At 61.6% G+C, this 15,754-nt stretch overlaps 1 protein-coding gene across 2 annotated transcripts; it reads right to left on the bottom strand.

The window, feature by feature from the left end:
• On the bottom strand, positions 1,727-15,686 carry B4GALNT4 (beta-1,4-N-acetyl-galactosaminyltransferase 4). Of its 2 annotated transcripts, none has more exons than XM_021082536.1 (20): positions 15,243-15,686; positions 11,809-11,912; positions 11,383-11,478; positions 11,207-11,302; positions 11,032-11,122; positions 10,858-10,958; positions 10,628-10,695; positions 10,371-10,449; positions 9,134-9,200; positions 8,868-9,002; positions 8,671-8,780; positions 8,457-8,557; positions 8,260-8,360; positions 7,273-8,182; positions 5,693-5,982; positions 5,401-5,554; positions 5,205-5,277; positions 4,961-5,114; positions 4,536-4,662; positions 1,727-4,152 (listed from the first exon to the last, which is right to left on the bottom strand). In XM_021082536.1, exons 1-20 carry the CDS (start codon positions 15,391-15,393, stop codon positions 4,029-4,031), a joined length of 3,132 nt encoding a protein of 1,043 aa, XP_020938195.1. In that variant the 5' UTR covers positions 15,394-15,686; the 3' UTR covers positions 1,727-4,028. The 2 variants fall into 2 exon arrangements, with proteins under 2 accessions (XP_020938195.1, XP_020938196.1); XM_021082537.1 differs by having other exon boundaries at positions 15,308-15,402.

Genomic DNA, 15,754 nt, shown 5'->3' with positions numbered 1-15,754 from the left:
GGCGGCGTCCTGTTCTGGGTTTGGGCTGCTCTGGTGGGGGGCGGTGGTGCCCGTGGATGCCAGGTGGTTCCAGCACAGTTTGTTGAAGACTGTCTTTGCTCCTCTGTCAGAGATCAGTTGACTGTCTACATGTGGGTCCATTTCTGAGTTCTCCGTTCTGCCCCATTCATCTACTTTGTCTAATATCTTGCCAACACGCACTGTCTGGATGGCTCCTGCTCTACAGCAAGCCTTGCCGTCGTGTCCATCCTCCACGTTTATTCTTCACTTTGAGTATTTTGTTGGGTATTCTGCTGCTCCAGAAAAGAATCAGTTTGTCGCTATCCCCAAAATAACTGGCTGGGGTTGCGACTGGGCTCGCCCTGCAGCTGCTGACCCAGCTGGGAGACACTGACAGTGCGACAGGGCTGAGTCTTCCCTCCGTGAACGTGGACTCTCTCTCCACTGACTGAGGGCTTTGATTTCTTTCACGACGGTCTTGTAGCTTTTCTCGTATAGGCCTTGTACATATTTTGTTAGGTTTATCCCCAAGTATTATTCATAATGCTAATGTGAAAATATGTATTTGCTTTTGAGGGCCATGCCTGCAGCACATGCAAGTTCCCAGGCTAGGGGTCGAATGGAAGCTGCAGCTGCAGGCCTTGGCCACAGCCATAGCAATGCAGGATTTGAGCGGAGTCTGTGGCCCACAGCAACATTGCATCCTCAACACATTGAGGCCAGGGGTTGAACCCACACCCTCATGGATACTAGTTGGGTTCATAACTGCTGAGCCACAACAGGAGCTCCCTAGTATTGTATTTTAAATTTCAAATTCCAGTGGTTCATTGCTAGTATGTGGGGAAGCGATCGACTTTCGTATATTAACCGTGTATCCTGCAACCTTGCTATATAATTTGTTAGTTCCAAGAGTTTCTTTTTCTTCCCTCCCTGCCCCCCTTGGCTAATTCTTTTGGATTTTGCTACATAGGTGATTATGTCATCTGCCAGCTAAAACAGTTTTATTTCTTCCTTTTCAATCTGCGCATCTTTTATTTCCTTTTCTTGACATGTTGCACTAACTAGTACTTCCAAAATATAATATTGAAAAGAAGTGATGACAGGGGTTTATCATTTATTTGTGTATTTTGGCTGCGCCCAAGACATGTGGAAGTTCATGGGCCAGGGATTGAACACACAATACAGCAGTGACCACCCCAGATCCTTAACCTGCTGTGCCACAAAACTCCCATATCATTTATCTTTTGTTTGTTTTTCTTTTTTGGCCACCCTTGGGCATATGGAGTTCCTGGGCCAAGGATCGGATGCAAGCCACAGCTGTGACCCACTCTGCAGCGGTGGCAATGCTGGATCTTTTAATCTGCTGTGGTGCCAGGCTGGGGATTGGAGTCCTGGCACTGCAGAGATGCTGCCAATTCCATTGCACCACAGCGGGAACTCCTCCATGACCTTTTAAAATATTCTTGGAGTTCCCGTGGTGGTGCTTCGGAAACAAATCCGACAAGGAACCATGAGGTTGTGGGTTCAAGCCCTGGCCTCTCTCAGTGGGTTAGGGATCTCGCGTTGCCTTAAGCTGTGGTGTAGTCACAGACGCGGCTGGGATTTGGCGTTGCTGGGGGCGGTGGATTAGGCAGGCAGCTGTAGCTCTGATTCGACCCCTAGCCTGGGAACCTCCATATGCCACGGATATGGCCCGAAAAAGCAAAAAAAAAAAAAAAAAAAAAAAAAAAAAAAAAGAAAAAGAGAAGAAAACAAGAAAAATAACCCCTCAAATGTTGCCCCTGACCTTTCCCTCTCCCCAGTCTCTCTCGTTGGCAGCCTCACAACCACCCCAGGGCTTTGCTGGGGTGTCACACTCTCAGGCTTGTTCTGACCACGAATTACAAGGGCAGCGTCCCGCAGACTCCCTGTCCTCTCTCCTGGCTTCGATCTTTTACAATAGCTGCTACCAGCTAACTTGCTCTACATTTTCTTTGCTGTCTACTGTCAGCTCCACCTCACCCTTCACTAGAATTTAAATCTGTAAGGGCAGGGATCCTTGTCTGCCTTGTTCGCCGCTTCTTGGTCGGTGTCTGTTCCAGAGTGGGTGCTCAGTGGACGCTGCTAACACGGAGGAAGACCTGATGGCATGCGTATGTCCAGAGCAGGCAGACCGCTTCTGCTTCCAGGGGAAATTGTTTCGCTGATGTGTGTGCTTTACCTACCTGTTAATTACACCCCTCACCCCATTTTGGAGTATGTATTCTTAATTCTAGTGCTACTTCTTTTCTTGTTAGGAAACATCTGTGAGTGGGGACCATTTCATCTGAACTAGACACTTGGGGAGGAGTGGGCAGAATGAACTGGGGGCCTCTGGCAGGTCAGCTGTGTCCTCCGCCCTGTGGGCACTTGCCCTACATGGACCAGCCCAGGTCACAAGCGACTAAGCATTCACAAGCACCTGCTGGCCGCCCTGCTCAGCAGCCACAGAGCTGAAGGCCCCTCCCCATCCCTTCCAGCAGGGCCGTCTCTAGGGTCTTCTCGGGACCCACGTGGCAGGTTCCTCTGGCTCCACTTCCACAGAAACCCTCCGGCTGCCCTGTGTTCATGGTGAGAGGCCTGTCTCATGAGGCCTGTCTGGGGTGCTGAGCAGATATGCTGCCTTCCCGCTGAGTGCGTGTGAGGGGGCGCACACAGCGTAACGGCCCCAAAGAGGCCCTGTGGCTGTCACCTGACACGGCCAGAGGGACTTTGCAGAGTAAGTACAGGGTGTTGCCTAAGATGGGGCAGCTCCCTGGGCGGTCTGGGTGGGTCCAAGGTCCTCAGGGGGTCCTTCAAAGAGGGAGGCCGGAGGCACAGGTCTGAGAAGACGTGATGACGGTGGCTGAGGTGTGAGGGAGGAAGGGAGAGTGAGTGGAAATGGTAAAGGCTGCTGCTTTTGAAGACAAAGGAAGAGGCCGTGAACCAAGAAGTCTAGGTGGCCTCTGGAAGCTGGGAAAGGAAGGAAGCAGATTCAGGTAACGCCTCCGACGGAGCGCAGGCCTGTGGAAGCCTTGATTTTAGGGCTTCCGACCTCCAGAGAGTAAGACAGTAAATTCCATTATGTTTGTGGAAACTTGTCACAGCAGCCGTGAGGAACTCATACAGGCGGTGCACATGCTGCCAGGCAGGGCACCGGCCTCCCTGCCGTGACTGGGACCCGGGGAGGAGCAGGCTCTTGACGGCATCACCCAGCCCGTGTCCGCGTTCTTTGGGCTGCTCCTGACCCTGCACTTCTAGGTACACGAGAAAAGTCAAACAAACAACACCCCCCACCCCCCACCGCCGATATGGCCTAAACCCGCTTGCATTGGGTTTTCCATTTATGGCAACTTGGTCCTAGCCTACACCCCCCAACCTGGTCACAGAAAGCCCCCTGCCACCCCAGGATGCAGAGTGCTTCTGCATCTTTGAGGGAGATGGGCAGGCCCGACGTCCAAGGTCGGTTTTCACCAGGAAGGGGACAAAGGAGGTCGCAGAAATTCTCTGCGCGGGGCTGGAAGGGCCAGGCCGTGCGTGCCGGTCACGGTGACGAGGGGAAGGTCCAGAGCCTTTCCTCTAGGGCCCACGAGGAAGCTCGAAGGGGAAATGCGCGAAGAGGTGAGCGGTCTCAAGGGTGGGGGGCTCTCCTGCCATCGCTGCGGCTCGTCTTTGCCTTCCCAAGAGAGCCGGGCACAGAGGATGAACCAGAACTAAAAAAAATATTTCATTCTGAATAAAAAATGGAACAGACGTAACTCTTGGAAATCCTGAAAACAACGTCATCGCTACGGCAAAATTTCACAGAAATCGTCTCACAGGGCGTGGGGACCAGGCTGACCCTGGCCCGCTGTGGAGGCTGCTTCTCTGGGGAGCGGCGCCAAGGGGGCCGTGGCTGGGGTGGGCCAGGGGGCTGCAGGCACGGGTGGTGGCTGTGCCCAGGGCTGAGCCCCGCTAGGTCCCTAGAGTCCAGGCTCAGCGCCGGCCTCCAGCTGCCAGGGCTGCGAAGCTGGAGGAGGGGTTGCTGGTCTTCAAGGCACCTCCTTGCCGGGGGTCTTCCGGCTGCGCGTGCCCCACATCCCCCGCTTGGAGTGGAAGTGGTGGTAGAAGTTCCGCAGTCGGAGCCGCTCCACCTCCAGCCCTGCCTGCAGGACCCTGGGTGGAGAGGCATGTTGGGGCTGCTCTGAGCCTGGAGGGTCCTTTGGGGGGATCAAGACTGGTGGTGGGGGATGGAATGGAAGTGGTTTGGGGGCTGGGGTGTCAGGGCTTCTGCTACCAGAGGACCCCATGGGAGGAGGGGGACCCAGGGCCTCCACCAGGCCTATAGGATCTGGGTGCAGAACTAGTTCAAGGGCTGCCCTGAACCTGTAGGACTAGGGGGTGGCCAGGGTCCCAGGGTCTCTCTGGGCCTACACACCCTGGCAGTCGGAGCAGGAGGCAAGCAGAGACCCCTCAGCACGTGAGGACCCCTGGGCCCCCTCCCTCCCCGGAGGAGGAGGGCACAGAAGTCTCAGTCTCCACGGGGGGGGGGGGGTCACCTGTCCAGGAGCTCCCAGTCCTCGCCTCCCCACTGGTCTCGGAACTCCTCTGTGTTCATGCCTCCGATGCGGTCGAAGTCCGACTTGTAGATCCCGAAGAGGCCAAAGCCGTTCACCTCCCAGTAGCCTGGGGCGGAGAGGGGAGCCCTTCAGACCCCAGGTCCTGCAAGCCCTTCCTCGGGGGTCACTCCAATGTGTTGGCTGTGCTGGTCAGAAACTGGGAGCCTTGGATGTTGGAGGAGGTTCCTAGGGGCCGAGCATGTCCCTAGGCTTGCCAGAGGAGGACCTTGGGTCCTGGGCACAGCAGGGGGCATGGGTGGGGCCCCAGGCCTTCCCTGCAGGTTGGGAGGAGCCCCCGGGGAGCGTGGATTTTATCTTAGCATTGGTGGGACCCCAGGATCACTGAGGGGCATCCAGGATATTACCGTGGGGGTCCCCTGGCGAGCTCCCGCAGCCCAGGCGCATGACCACAGGCGCAAAGGCCAGCTTGCCCTCCACACAGTGCTTGCGGATGCCATCCAGGATATTGGCAGGGAAGTGGATGTGCAGGTCGCAGAGGAAAATGATGCTGCTGGCATCCTGGAGGCAGCAGAGGTCTGAGCCTTGCCCTCTGCAATGGAAGAGCACTCCCAACCCCAGTGCCCTCGGCCCATCCCACTGCCCACGCACCTCCACCGCGTCCACTCCAGCTTGCAACCCTGCAGAGCGCTCGAAGTTTCCCGTTCGCCTGAGGTACTGGTACCTGGGGGAGGGGAGGGGATGGGGGTGGCAAATCAGAGTCACTCCTTTCTGGGGGCAGGGACAGAAAAATCCATGTTCCAGAGCAGGGAAGACGTGCTTGGCCTTCCTGCGTAGGGGGTGTCACCTGGGCAGCCGCGCTGCACGCAGGGCCTGCTCCACATCCATGTCCTCGCTCTCAAAGTCCACCAGGATGACGCTGAAGCGAGAGTCTCCTGTGCGGACCTGCAGCGCGGCCATGTCTGCCAGGAACTGTACCACCCAGCGCGCCTGGTTCTTCACTGGCGGAGGATGGGGACACTGAGCCCACCTGGACACCTTGTGGTGCCCCCGACTTGCGGCAGCGGCCCCTCCCCTTCCCACGAGGCCTCTGGGCCATCCGTCCCCCACCAAAGCCGGGTGGCCACGCTCTTGCGCACCTGGCACGATGAAGTGTACCATCACATCCTGGCGCCAGGCCAGGCGCAGCGGGCGGCACAGCTCAGGGCGCCCGTCGGGGCGCAGGGAGGCGGCGGGAGCTGGCTCCGGACTCTCTCCGTCTCCATCCGCGTCTCCGGCACGGGCTCCAGGCAGTCGCAGGAAGACGTACTCAGAGAGGCGCAGGCGGCGACCGCCGCGCTCCTGCAGCTCCAGCTCCAGCAGGAAACGGCTTCCGCGCGCGGAGTCTCGGCGCTTTTCCACGTTCACGATGCGCAGAAGGGCGTAGCGCCTGGGAAGTGGGGCCGGGTCAGCCCCATCGAGCCAGCTCCTCAAGGTGGCTGAGTGGCCACCTTGTTTCTGCAGCTGGGGGCCACTTGCATCTCCCCGACCCCTAATCTTCCCGCAGAGACAAGGTGGCCCCTCAGGTGAGTCGGGGGCTGCCACAAGTGCCCCATCACACCTCAGGGTCTGGGGGAAGTTCCTTGAAGGCAGCCCACCTCCCCAGGGCATCCCACCAGGAGGCCGCCCCCATGCCCAGCCTGATTGTCCCCTCTGCTCGGTGCCACCACTCCCATCCACAGCGAAAACTTTGAGACACCCACTGCCCACAGGATGAGGTTCAAAGGTGGCACACTAAGACGGTAAGCGGTCTCTACCTGTGGCCTCAAAGTGGCCTCACACTGGATGAGCAGACTTCCTCTTCTTGTGGGGATCTTTGTCCTGGTGTCCCCGGCTTGGACCTAGCCCCCAATCCTCCCCAGCCCCTCCTCTCTAAGGTCCTTGGTGCCCCCTGTCAGAAGTCTCCTTTTTGCCCCCCTTTCCCCCGGGGGGCTATGCTGATCTCCAGGGAAGAAGCTTCTGGGCCTGCAGTGAGCTCCTAACTGGCGCTGCTGAGTACCACACGCCTGCCTATGACCCAAATGGGCCCGACCCGTGTCCTGCTCGAAACTCTGTGTTAGAACAAGAAGAACGAGTCCTGAACTTGGCCTTCAAAGTTCCCAAGGCCCGTCCTCTGCCCACCAGCCTCCTGCCAGCCTTTGCCTATCACTGCCGCCTGCAGGTCCTGCCCCTCCTTAAGGGCTCAGCACAGCTCTGAGAACCCCCTAGAGCCTGCACTCAGGCCAAACTGGGTCCCCCACTCTCCACTCGCACGCCTGCTTGGGGTGGAGACAGGACTGGATTCCTGGGGCCTGAGGGAGGCTGGGGGGTGGGATGAGGGTGTGTGTGTCAGTGGCGCAGGAACCCTGAGCCCTCCCCTGAGGACCATGACCCGGGTCAGCACTGTAGGCTGGGGGGGAGGGACTGGGGGCTCTTAGCTTGACCCTTGCATGTGTCTCTATCTGGAGGAGACCTGGGTGGCTCAGACCCATCCTCAGGTCCAGGTGACAGGTGTGGGGTTTGGAGGTGCAGGACAGGAACCCTGGATGGTAGGGGGAAGGTTCCTAACACAGGAAGGCTCCCAAAAGGGCCACCCCCAGAGCAGTACCCTGTTAAACCCTGGGAAGGCCTGACGGTCCCATGGAGGCCCAGGTGGTCCCTCCCCATGCACGTCTCCTCCCTTCCCGAACCCGCCCCCTACCCGCCGTGGCGCGCGTTGAGGCGCTCCATGTACTGGGCCACCACGTCCACGGCCTCGGCCTCTGGCAGCTGCAGGTTCCCCGACACGTTGCAGCGCAGGTCGTTCCAGTCGGAGCGCAGCAGCTCGAAGTCCACGTTGCCCACGCTGAACGTGCGCTGCCAGTCGATGGCGTCCTCGCGCCAGCGGCCGCGCGACGGGCCAGCTGCCTCCTCGCTGTCCTCTGACGCGGCCTCATCACCCGGCGCCCCTTCCTCGTCATCGTCCCCTTCCTCCTCTTCCTCCTCCTCCTCGCCCTCCCCCGGCAGCTGTGGCCTGGACACCTGGGACAAGCTCAGGAAGGAGGTCACGGGCTGCGCTTCGGACGAAGAGTTTGAGTCCGCGGTGGGGGCCGTGAGTCCGGGTGCACGTGCCTGTCCCTCCTGGCTCCCCTGGGTGGCCGGTGCCCGGGCCAGAGGCCTCAGCTCTGTGGCCTGGGGACGGGTCCTGCGCCCGCGGGCCCGGGGCGGGCGTGGGGGCGCGCGCAGCTGCACCCTGGGCAGAGGTCTGGGCCGCAGAAAGACACCAGGGAAGGGCGGCCAGGGGGGGCCGCGCGGGCTCAGCGGTGCCAGGGCCCGCGGGGGCGCCCGCAGTCGCGGCCGTACCCGCGTCACATACACCCTTGGGGGCGGCCGCTCGGCTGCAGCACGGGGTGGTGGGGCGCGGCCCAAGAAGAGGGGAAGGGGGTGTGCAGCCCAGTTCAGCGCCCGAGAGCGCCTGGGGGGCGTTGGCGGGCCGGGCGTGGCTGGGGCCTGGGTGGGGGCAGCGGCGGGGAACCGAAGGGTGCTGGGCGCCTGGGACGCCCAGTGTGCGGACGCCCGGGTGGGCTCCAGCCCATCAGGCGGCTCTCCGTCTTCGTCGTCGTCCAGGAGGTCTGCGGGAAGCACAGTTAAGCCGCCGCTCCGGGTGCGCCCACCTCCTGGGCGGGGCTGGGGAGCGCAGGGGACTCACCGGCAGGGTTGAGGAAGAGGAAGGCTCGGCGCTGCACCTCCTCCTCCTCGTCTTCCTCCCCCTCCTCCCGGTCCATCTTCATGTATTTGTAGAAGCCAAACCTGGGGCGGGGGGCGGGGGCGGGGCGTCGGCGGGGCGTCAGAGACCCGGCTGGGCAGAGGCCCCGCCCCATTCCCTCCTGGGCCCCGCCCACCCACCTTTCCAGATACAGTGGCGACTCGCGGTAGAAGCACTTGTTATCGCTTTCCATGTGAGTCAGGCGCGTGTGGTCATTGGGATACACGAAGGACAGGTACACCTGGGGCAGGGCAGGAGGGCTCAGGCTGTGACGTCTGCCAGAGGGTTGGGAGCAGGCTCAGGGGGCCCTGGGGAGAGGAAGGCCTGCATCTCAGGGACCCGAGGGGCACATACGAACTGCAGTCCTTGGTATCTTGCAATGGGAAAGTCCTTGACGACGTAGGTGGGGGCGTAGGCGCAGGGCTCCAGCACATTCTCCAGACTCGAGGGTTCCACCCGAGGCGCTGAGGGAGGGGTGCACACAGTGTGGCTGGCTTGGAACCCCTGCCCTGCACTGTCCCCCCCACCCCACCCCGTGGTCCCCCTCTCACTGAGGAAGAAGGTGTCTCGGGGGTCAGGCCGCAGCATGTCGGCTCTGGGCTCCTCCTGCCGCAGGCCCAGTCCCACGTGGCTGGCTGGAGATTGGGGGACATGGGCCACGTGGTCCATCTTCAGAGCTGACTCATCTAGGGGCAGAGGATGGGTGGAGTCCCCAGGAGTGCCCAAAGACCCTCCTCACCCACATCCAGACACCATCCCGAAGAAACCACCCATCAGGAGCCCTTCCCCTTTCCCAGAGAAGCTCTGGGCTCCGCACCTGTGTATAGGGAGATATGAGCAGAGCCTATGACCTCGAACTTCAGGCCGGGCAGGAAGGCTCGCCACTAGGGGGTGGAGAGTGTGGTCAGGACAAAATGGTGGGGGTTGGGGTGGGGACGCAGCTGGGTGAGGGATGTGCGGGTGGGGAACTAGTGGGGGCAATGCTTCAAGGATGCAGGAAGCTCACGGGGTGGACGGAGAGGGATCCTAAGAGGGCCCAGAAGGCTGGGGTCCCTGGAGCTGGTGAGGCCCTCCCATGCTCCCTTTAGGCCTTTCCTGACATCCTGGGCACTTCCCCATCTTCTGGTCATGGCCTCCGCCTCCACCTGCTCTGGGTTCCACAACCACTGTTCTTCTGGAGGGCAGCACTGGCCTTCCAAGGGCCAGACCCAGCACCCCCACTCCCCACTGAACCTCCCCCTCCCCTTTTCTCCCACTTCGGTGGCTGCTCCTTCTCAGTCTCCCTTGCAGACTCTGTCCCTCCCCTACGCCTCCCATGTTGGGGTTCCTGGGGGCTACCCCAGGCCCTCTTCCCTTCCCAGCTCATCCTGGATGCTCTTAGTCAACCCCTCAGCTTCCACAAGGTCACCCCTGGACCCTCTGCCAAAATGAGCTGGGATGGTGCCCGCCCACCCAAACCAGACACCTGCAATGTCCCACCGGACCCTAGCCACCCTGGTCACCAACCACACCCAGGCAGGTTCAGGCTCTCAGTCACTGCGCACCCCACCCCCCGCATTTCTTCCATTCCCACCCCTCTGGTTCAGGGACCCATGGCACCCATGAAAACCCCTCCCAGCAGGCGCTCTCCACAGTGGCCAAAGGGGTTTTTCTTGAAATGCAAACCCAATTCTCCTGCTCTCAGAAGGAAGCCCTGCCTGTTCTGGCCACCAGACTGCTTGGTGTTCAGAAAGCTCTGGGTGGTTCCTCTCCCCTGCTGTTCTCGAGATCTAGAATTCATCAGAGACACCCCAAATGCTCTCCCCGCTGCTCTCCCTGTGAATGCATCTCATCTTTCCAGACTGTTCAAGGGTCTCTTCCTCCATGAAGCTTCCCCGAGCCCTGGGCAGGCAGTGGGGCACAAGCCCGTCCCTGAGCAGCTGCTTTGCCAACTAGAGCAGAAGCCCCTCTGGGGCAGGGTCTGCACGGTTGTCCTGCGGGGAGTGGTGGGCGGGAGGGCAGGGCTGGGGAGGTGGGGTCTCCAGAAGCCCCCAGGAGGGCAGCTGCCCACTCACGCCCACTTCCACATGGTCCGAGCCGTGGTCGTCCTGCTTGTGCAGCAGCTCAAAGTAGTACCTCCGGGAGGCCATGAGCCTGGGGACACGAGGAGTCAGGAGTGGGCCCCACCACGCCCCAGGAACCCCCAACAGATGGAGAGCCCAGAGGGGGTGGGGGTGGGGCTGGGGCTGGCCCTCGGGGCTCGGCATAGCAGAGGCCCCGGGCCTCTCACACATTCGTGCACACTCACGCGCACACGGCCACAGCTGCTCACCGCCTGGGCTTGGACACCTGGGAGCTGAACTTGGTGAATTCTCCAGGCGCTGTCCACTCCGAGCCAGTCTGGAGGGTGAGAGAGGAGGGGCAGGGGCTCAGCCTCTCCTTGGGGGCCCCAGCCCCTCCTGGTCCCACTAAGAGGCTGGAGGGGACAGGCGATCCCGGCTGCAGGAGGCCCCTGAAGACAGAGGGCTACAGATGGAGGGACGGGGCTGTAGGTGGGGGTACCTTGCCCACAAAGGCCACCAGCTGGGCACCCGCTGGGCTCTCGTTTGGGCTGAGCCAGAACTCAGAGTTGTCATCCGAAGCCACGGAGAACTGGACATCTCCTAGGCCACAAGACAGGGCTCAGGGGGTGTGGGGCTTTAGGACACCCCTCCCCCCTTGTCCCCACCCCCGCACCATCTCTCGCCGGGTGGATGAAGCCGAAAATCCGGAGGCCATAGTTCTTCCACTTGGGGGACACAGCCAGCTTCTTCACGGTGGTGCGAGTCTGGGGGGGCAGTGGCCTCTGATGCCAAGGCCCCCCGCACACCCTTGCCCACCTGGGGGCCGCCACCCTGCCCCCCAGACTCACGTGCGGGAAGAGTGGAAAGTGCAGGTTCCTCCTCAGGTGGCCCACGGCGCCCCCACACCAGTCCTCAAACACGTGCAGGTTCACCTGCCCCTTGTACTGGGAGTGCGAGGAGGGCTTACCTCTGGCAGAGCCCCCGCCTGGCCCTCCCCACGCCGGGCAGGCCCAGCTGAGCTCACCTCCTCCCTCCACGGGGGCGCCTGATGGGTGAGGTTGAGTGACAGTGGCCTTCCAGCGCCCCCAGGAAACAGCATGTCTGGGGCCCGACCCTCGGGCTGCGGGAGAAAGGGCACCAGGGTCAGAGCTGAGAAGTGTGAGGGCAGGAAGGGATCACACAACCCCCCCACTCCCCCTGCCCCCCGATTCCCAGAGATCCCTTCACACGCCTCGAAGCCTCGAAGCCTGGAAGCCATACACACCCAGGGCCCTGGCCAACCCAGGCCGGGAGGTCTGTGCCTGGGCCCTGCCCCGTGTTGGAGCCTAGCCTGGTGCTGCGCCCGCGCCTCCATCCACACAGCCTGCAGGTTTCTGAGGCCACCGGCACACGAGTGCCCTTGGGTCTCATGCACGCTGCACACACACATTCTCCCCCAAGCCCTGCTTACCACCTGCTCCTCCTCACGGCTCTCGCTGGAGTCCTCTGCCCTCTGCGTGGACAGCGCAGCACGGACACCCCGGCCGTCTGTCACACTGCTCAGCTTCTCGCCGTCTGTGGGTGGCATGTGGGGTGTGACTGGAGCCCAGGCTCCCCAAGGCCTCAGACCCCGGTGCTGGGTCAGTTGGGGGCAGGATGGCCAACTGGTGGCCCACCTGCCAGCCCTGCACTCTGCTGGGCCCTTCTCCCACACCCTGCCTCTGTGGGGAGGCTTCTGCCTCCACCTGGCTTTTCCCGGTCCCTGGCTGGTGTGAGGGAACATTTATGTGTGGGCACACGCAGCAGTATAAATATGCCTATGCACACCCCTCTGGCAGTCCTCACTGGTGGCTCCACCTCCAGGAAGGCCATCAGGATGGCTCCGTGCCCTCGCTCCTTTTCCTGTGTGCGGCTTCATGTCTGCCTCCCTTACCAGAACCTAGAGCCTAGGGTTAGTGCTGGAGCTTGTTGTCAGCAGAGCCGGCACTGTGGTCTTGAGGCTTTGCCAGCCCTGGCCCATGGCACGTGTGCCACTTGCTGCCCTTGAGGCCAAGGTCCAGGACCAAAGGAGCCCTGGTACCAGCCTGGGCAGAGAAGGGATAGCATGCTCGTCTGGCTGCCAGAGGACTTGGGGCCAGCCCGGCCCTGGAGGGAGGGTGGCCCCTGGGGAAGCCTTCTGTGGACATTTCTAGAGCTGGGTATCCCCAAACTCCCTAAACCGGGGCGGACCACCTCCACACCCCCAAATCCCTCAACTTCCCAGACCTCCTCCCTAAGCTTTGGGCCTGGGCATCACCCTGGGACCAGAGACTCCGAAGGTAAGGCTTTGCTGTGCGCCATGGCCACCCTCCTGGCTCCCATCCAGGGACATCCAGCCTAGGAACCCTCCCCTCCAGGGCAGAGCCTGGCCCTCGATCCATGTCCAGGTCCCAGGAGCTAGAGTCTGTATGGACACAGGTGACCTGGGCCCCTTCTTTGGGGGTGGGGGGCTCCCCAAGGTCTCCTGCCTGGGAGACCCCTGTGGTGCCTGCTTCCTCATCCAGGTTCTTTCTCAGGCACTGGCCTCTGTCCAGCTGTGGGGGAGGGGAGCCCCTAAGAAGTTCCTGGCCAAATCCCCGTAGCCTGGCCCTGAGGCTCCCTGCCCCTCAGGGTAAGTCTGTATGTATTGTCCCAACCCAGGCCGCCCGTTGCTGCGGCAGGGACCGAGCCCCGACACAGTGAAATCCAGACCGGCCTTCTGCCTCTGGGCTCACCGTCCGCCGGGGCTCTGCCTGCACTGACTGCTGGATACTGGGAAGCTGGCCCTTCTGGTGGGAGTGAGGGCAGGGCTGACAGGAGAGTCAGGAGGTGAGACCCATGGGCTGGGGCTGGGGCTGCTTCTGGAAGGAGCCATACAAGGGTGGAATCTTCCTTTTTTTTTTTTTTTTTTTTTTTTTTTTTTTTAGGGCCGTACTTGCAGCATATGGAGGTTCCCAGTCTAGGGGTCAAATCGGAGCTGTAGCTGCCAGCGTACATCACAGCCACAGTGACGCAGGATCTGAGCCGTGTCTGTGACCTACACCACAGCTCATGGCAACGCCGGATCCTTAACCCACTGAGCGAGAACAGGGATCGAGTCCACGTCCTCATGGATCCTAGTCGGGTTCGTTAACTGCTGAGCCACAATGGGAGCTCCATGGGTTGGATCTTCCTTAACCTCGATCAGCTCCTGCCCACCCAGAAGCAGTGAAGGCAGGCTGGTGCTGTCTTCCCCGCTGGCCCAGCTGAGAGCAAAGGAGGCCTCAGAAACGGGGTCTGGAGTTCCCGTCGTGGCGCAGTGGTTAACGAATCCGACTAGGAACCATGAGGTTGCGGGTTTGGTCCCTGCCCTTGCTCAGTGGGTTAACGATCCGGCGTTGCCGTGAGCTGTGGTGTAGATTGCAGACGCGGCTCAGATCCCGCGTTGCTGTGGCTCTGGCGTAGGCCAGTGGCTACAGCTCCGATTCAACCCCTAGCCTGGGAACCTCCATATGCCGCGGGAGTGGCCCAAGAAATAGCAACAACAACAACAAGAACAACAACAAAAAGACAAAAAGACAAAAGACAAAAAAAAAAAAAAAAAAAAAAAAAAAAAGAAAGAAATGGGGTCCCACACCTCCACCCCCTCCCAGTTGCTGAGTTAGGCTCCCACCTTTTCAGGAAGTCAGGCTGGGGAGGACTGAGGTTGAAAACCACACAGGCAACTGAGCAGAAGGCTGGTTGTGTTCTGTGTCACTGGCTCATGCTCTGGGGTCCTGCCTTATTTGCTGACTGCTGGGTTGGGGGGCTCTGTGAGGGACTGACCAGTGCTGGGGAGCCCCTGGAGGGTGTGGCAGTTGTGAGATGCATGGACTCTGGTGGGGGGAGGTTGGGACAAACCCCTGACTCCAGGCCTAGCGCCAGGTGTAGGACTGAACAGGGAGCTTTGGACCCCCGCCCCCCACCATGGGGAGGCCCAGGACTTTGTGAGGCTAAGTCACTGTTCTGAGTCTTTGGGAAGCGAAAGTCTCACCACTCATCCTAAGGACACAGCCCTTCCTGGAGAAGGGCCAGGAACAGCTTGGCTGGGCTCTCCCTTGCCCTGCCTGAGGTGCATGCTTCTCTCTCTCTCTCATCACCTTCCCACCAAGGTTCTAGGCCCTCTGCCTCCCCCTCCCCCAAATATTATGTGTCAAAGGTCACCACCTAAAGAAGCCCTCCGGGATTCCCCCTGCTAAGGTGCAACCCCCCACCCCCACCTCTGGCTCTTTACCACAGTGCTCACCATGACCGGATTTGTCCACTGTCCTCCCTGGGGCGTGAGCTCCAGGAGCCTGAGAGTTCACTCCAGACAGTTCGGGGCTCCCCAGGCTGGAACCCCAAGCCCATGCCTTACGCCCCAACACACAAACTCCTCAGACCTGGATCACAGGTTTGCCTAAGGTGCCTCCTCCACGAAGCGTCCCAACTCCAAGGGTCAGCTCCCCGCAGCCAGCACCCATCCCCCTCCCCAGGAGACAGGGAAACTGAGGCTCTGCTAAGTAGGTAAGCGGTGGAGGAGCTGCCAGACTTGGCCTCTCAGAAATCCCAGCATGCCTGGGAGCGGAGGTCTCTCCAAGAGACCACCGTTAACCCCGTCACGACCCACTCCAGGCCTGATCCCGGAGTCCGCCCAGGTTCGGGGACGCTCGCCAAGAGGGTCGCGCACGTCCCCGCAGACATCACCGGCGTTCGGGCCGACCCGAACCGCGCCCCCTGTTCCAATATCGCCGAGCTGGGAAGGGCGGTCAGGGTCTCCTGGAGGGCCTGGCTCACGCAGAGACCCGGACGGGAAGGGAAGGCCTGGGCCCGGCGCTGCTCGGGGCCCTTACCGCCCCCCGCCCCGAGGGCGCGCGCCCCCTCCCGTACCTCGCCCGTAGCCCAGCCGCTGGCGCAGCGCGCGGCCCTGGCGCACCAGGCTCAGGTGCACGTACGTGAGCCACGCGGCGCAGGTGAGCAGCACCAGCAGAAGCAGCAGCTTGATCTGTTTGCGGATCTTCTTCACCGGGAACCACGGCATCGCGGCCGGCCCCGCCCCGCCCCGGGACGCACTCAGTGGCGCCGCTGCGGCCCCCGGCTCCCGTGCGCCCCGCGCCGGGTCCCCCAGCCCCGCATGGCCCTTTGTCCGCCGCCCGCGGCCACAGGGTGCGGCCGCGACACCAGACTGCCCCTGGCCGAGGGCCCAGGGTGGGCGGTGGAGGGACTCCTGACGGTGCCCCTGCCCGGCCCCGCCCGGCCACTCGGGCTCCACGCTCTGGGGGCCGCGGCGGGACCGAGCAGCATCCACGCTGCGGTGCTACCCACCGTGAAACGGGCCCGGCCGCCGCGCCGCGAGGGCCAATCCGGGTCCGGCCAGCCTGCGGGGAGCCAATCCGCAGCGT

This window comes from Sus scrofa, chromosome 2 (genome assembly GCF_000003025.6).
Source record: "Sus scrofa isolate TJ Tabasco breed Duroc chromosome 2, Sscrofa11.1, whole genome shotgun sequence".
Classification (NCBI taxonomy): domain Eukaryota; kingdom Metazoa; phylum Chordata; class Mammalia; order Artiodactyla; family Suidae; genus Sus; species Sus scrofa.
The sequence above is the reverse complement of the archived record's forward strand: the minus strand, read 5'-3'. Positions and strand labels throughout refer to the sequence as shown.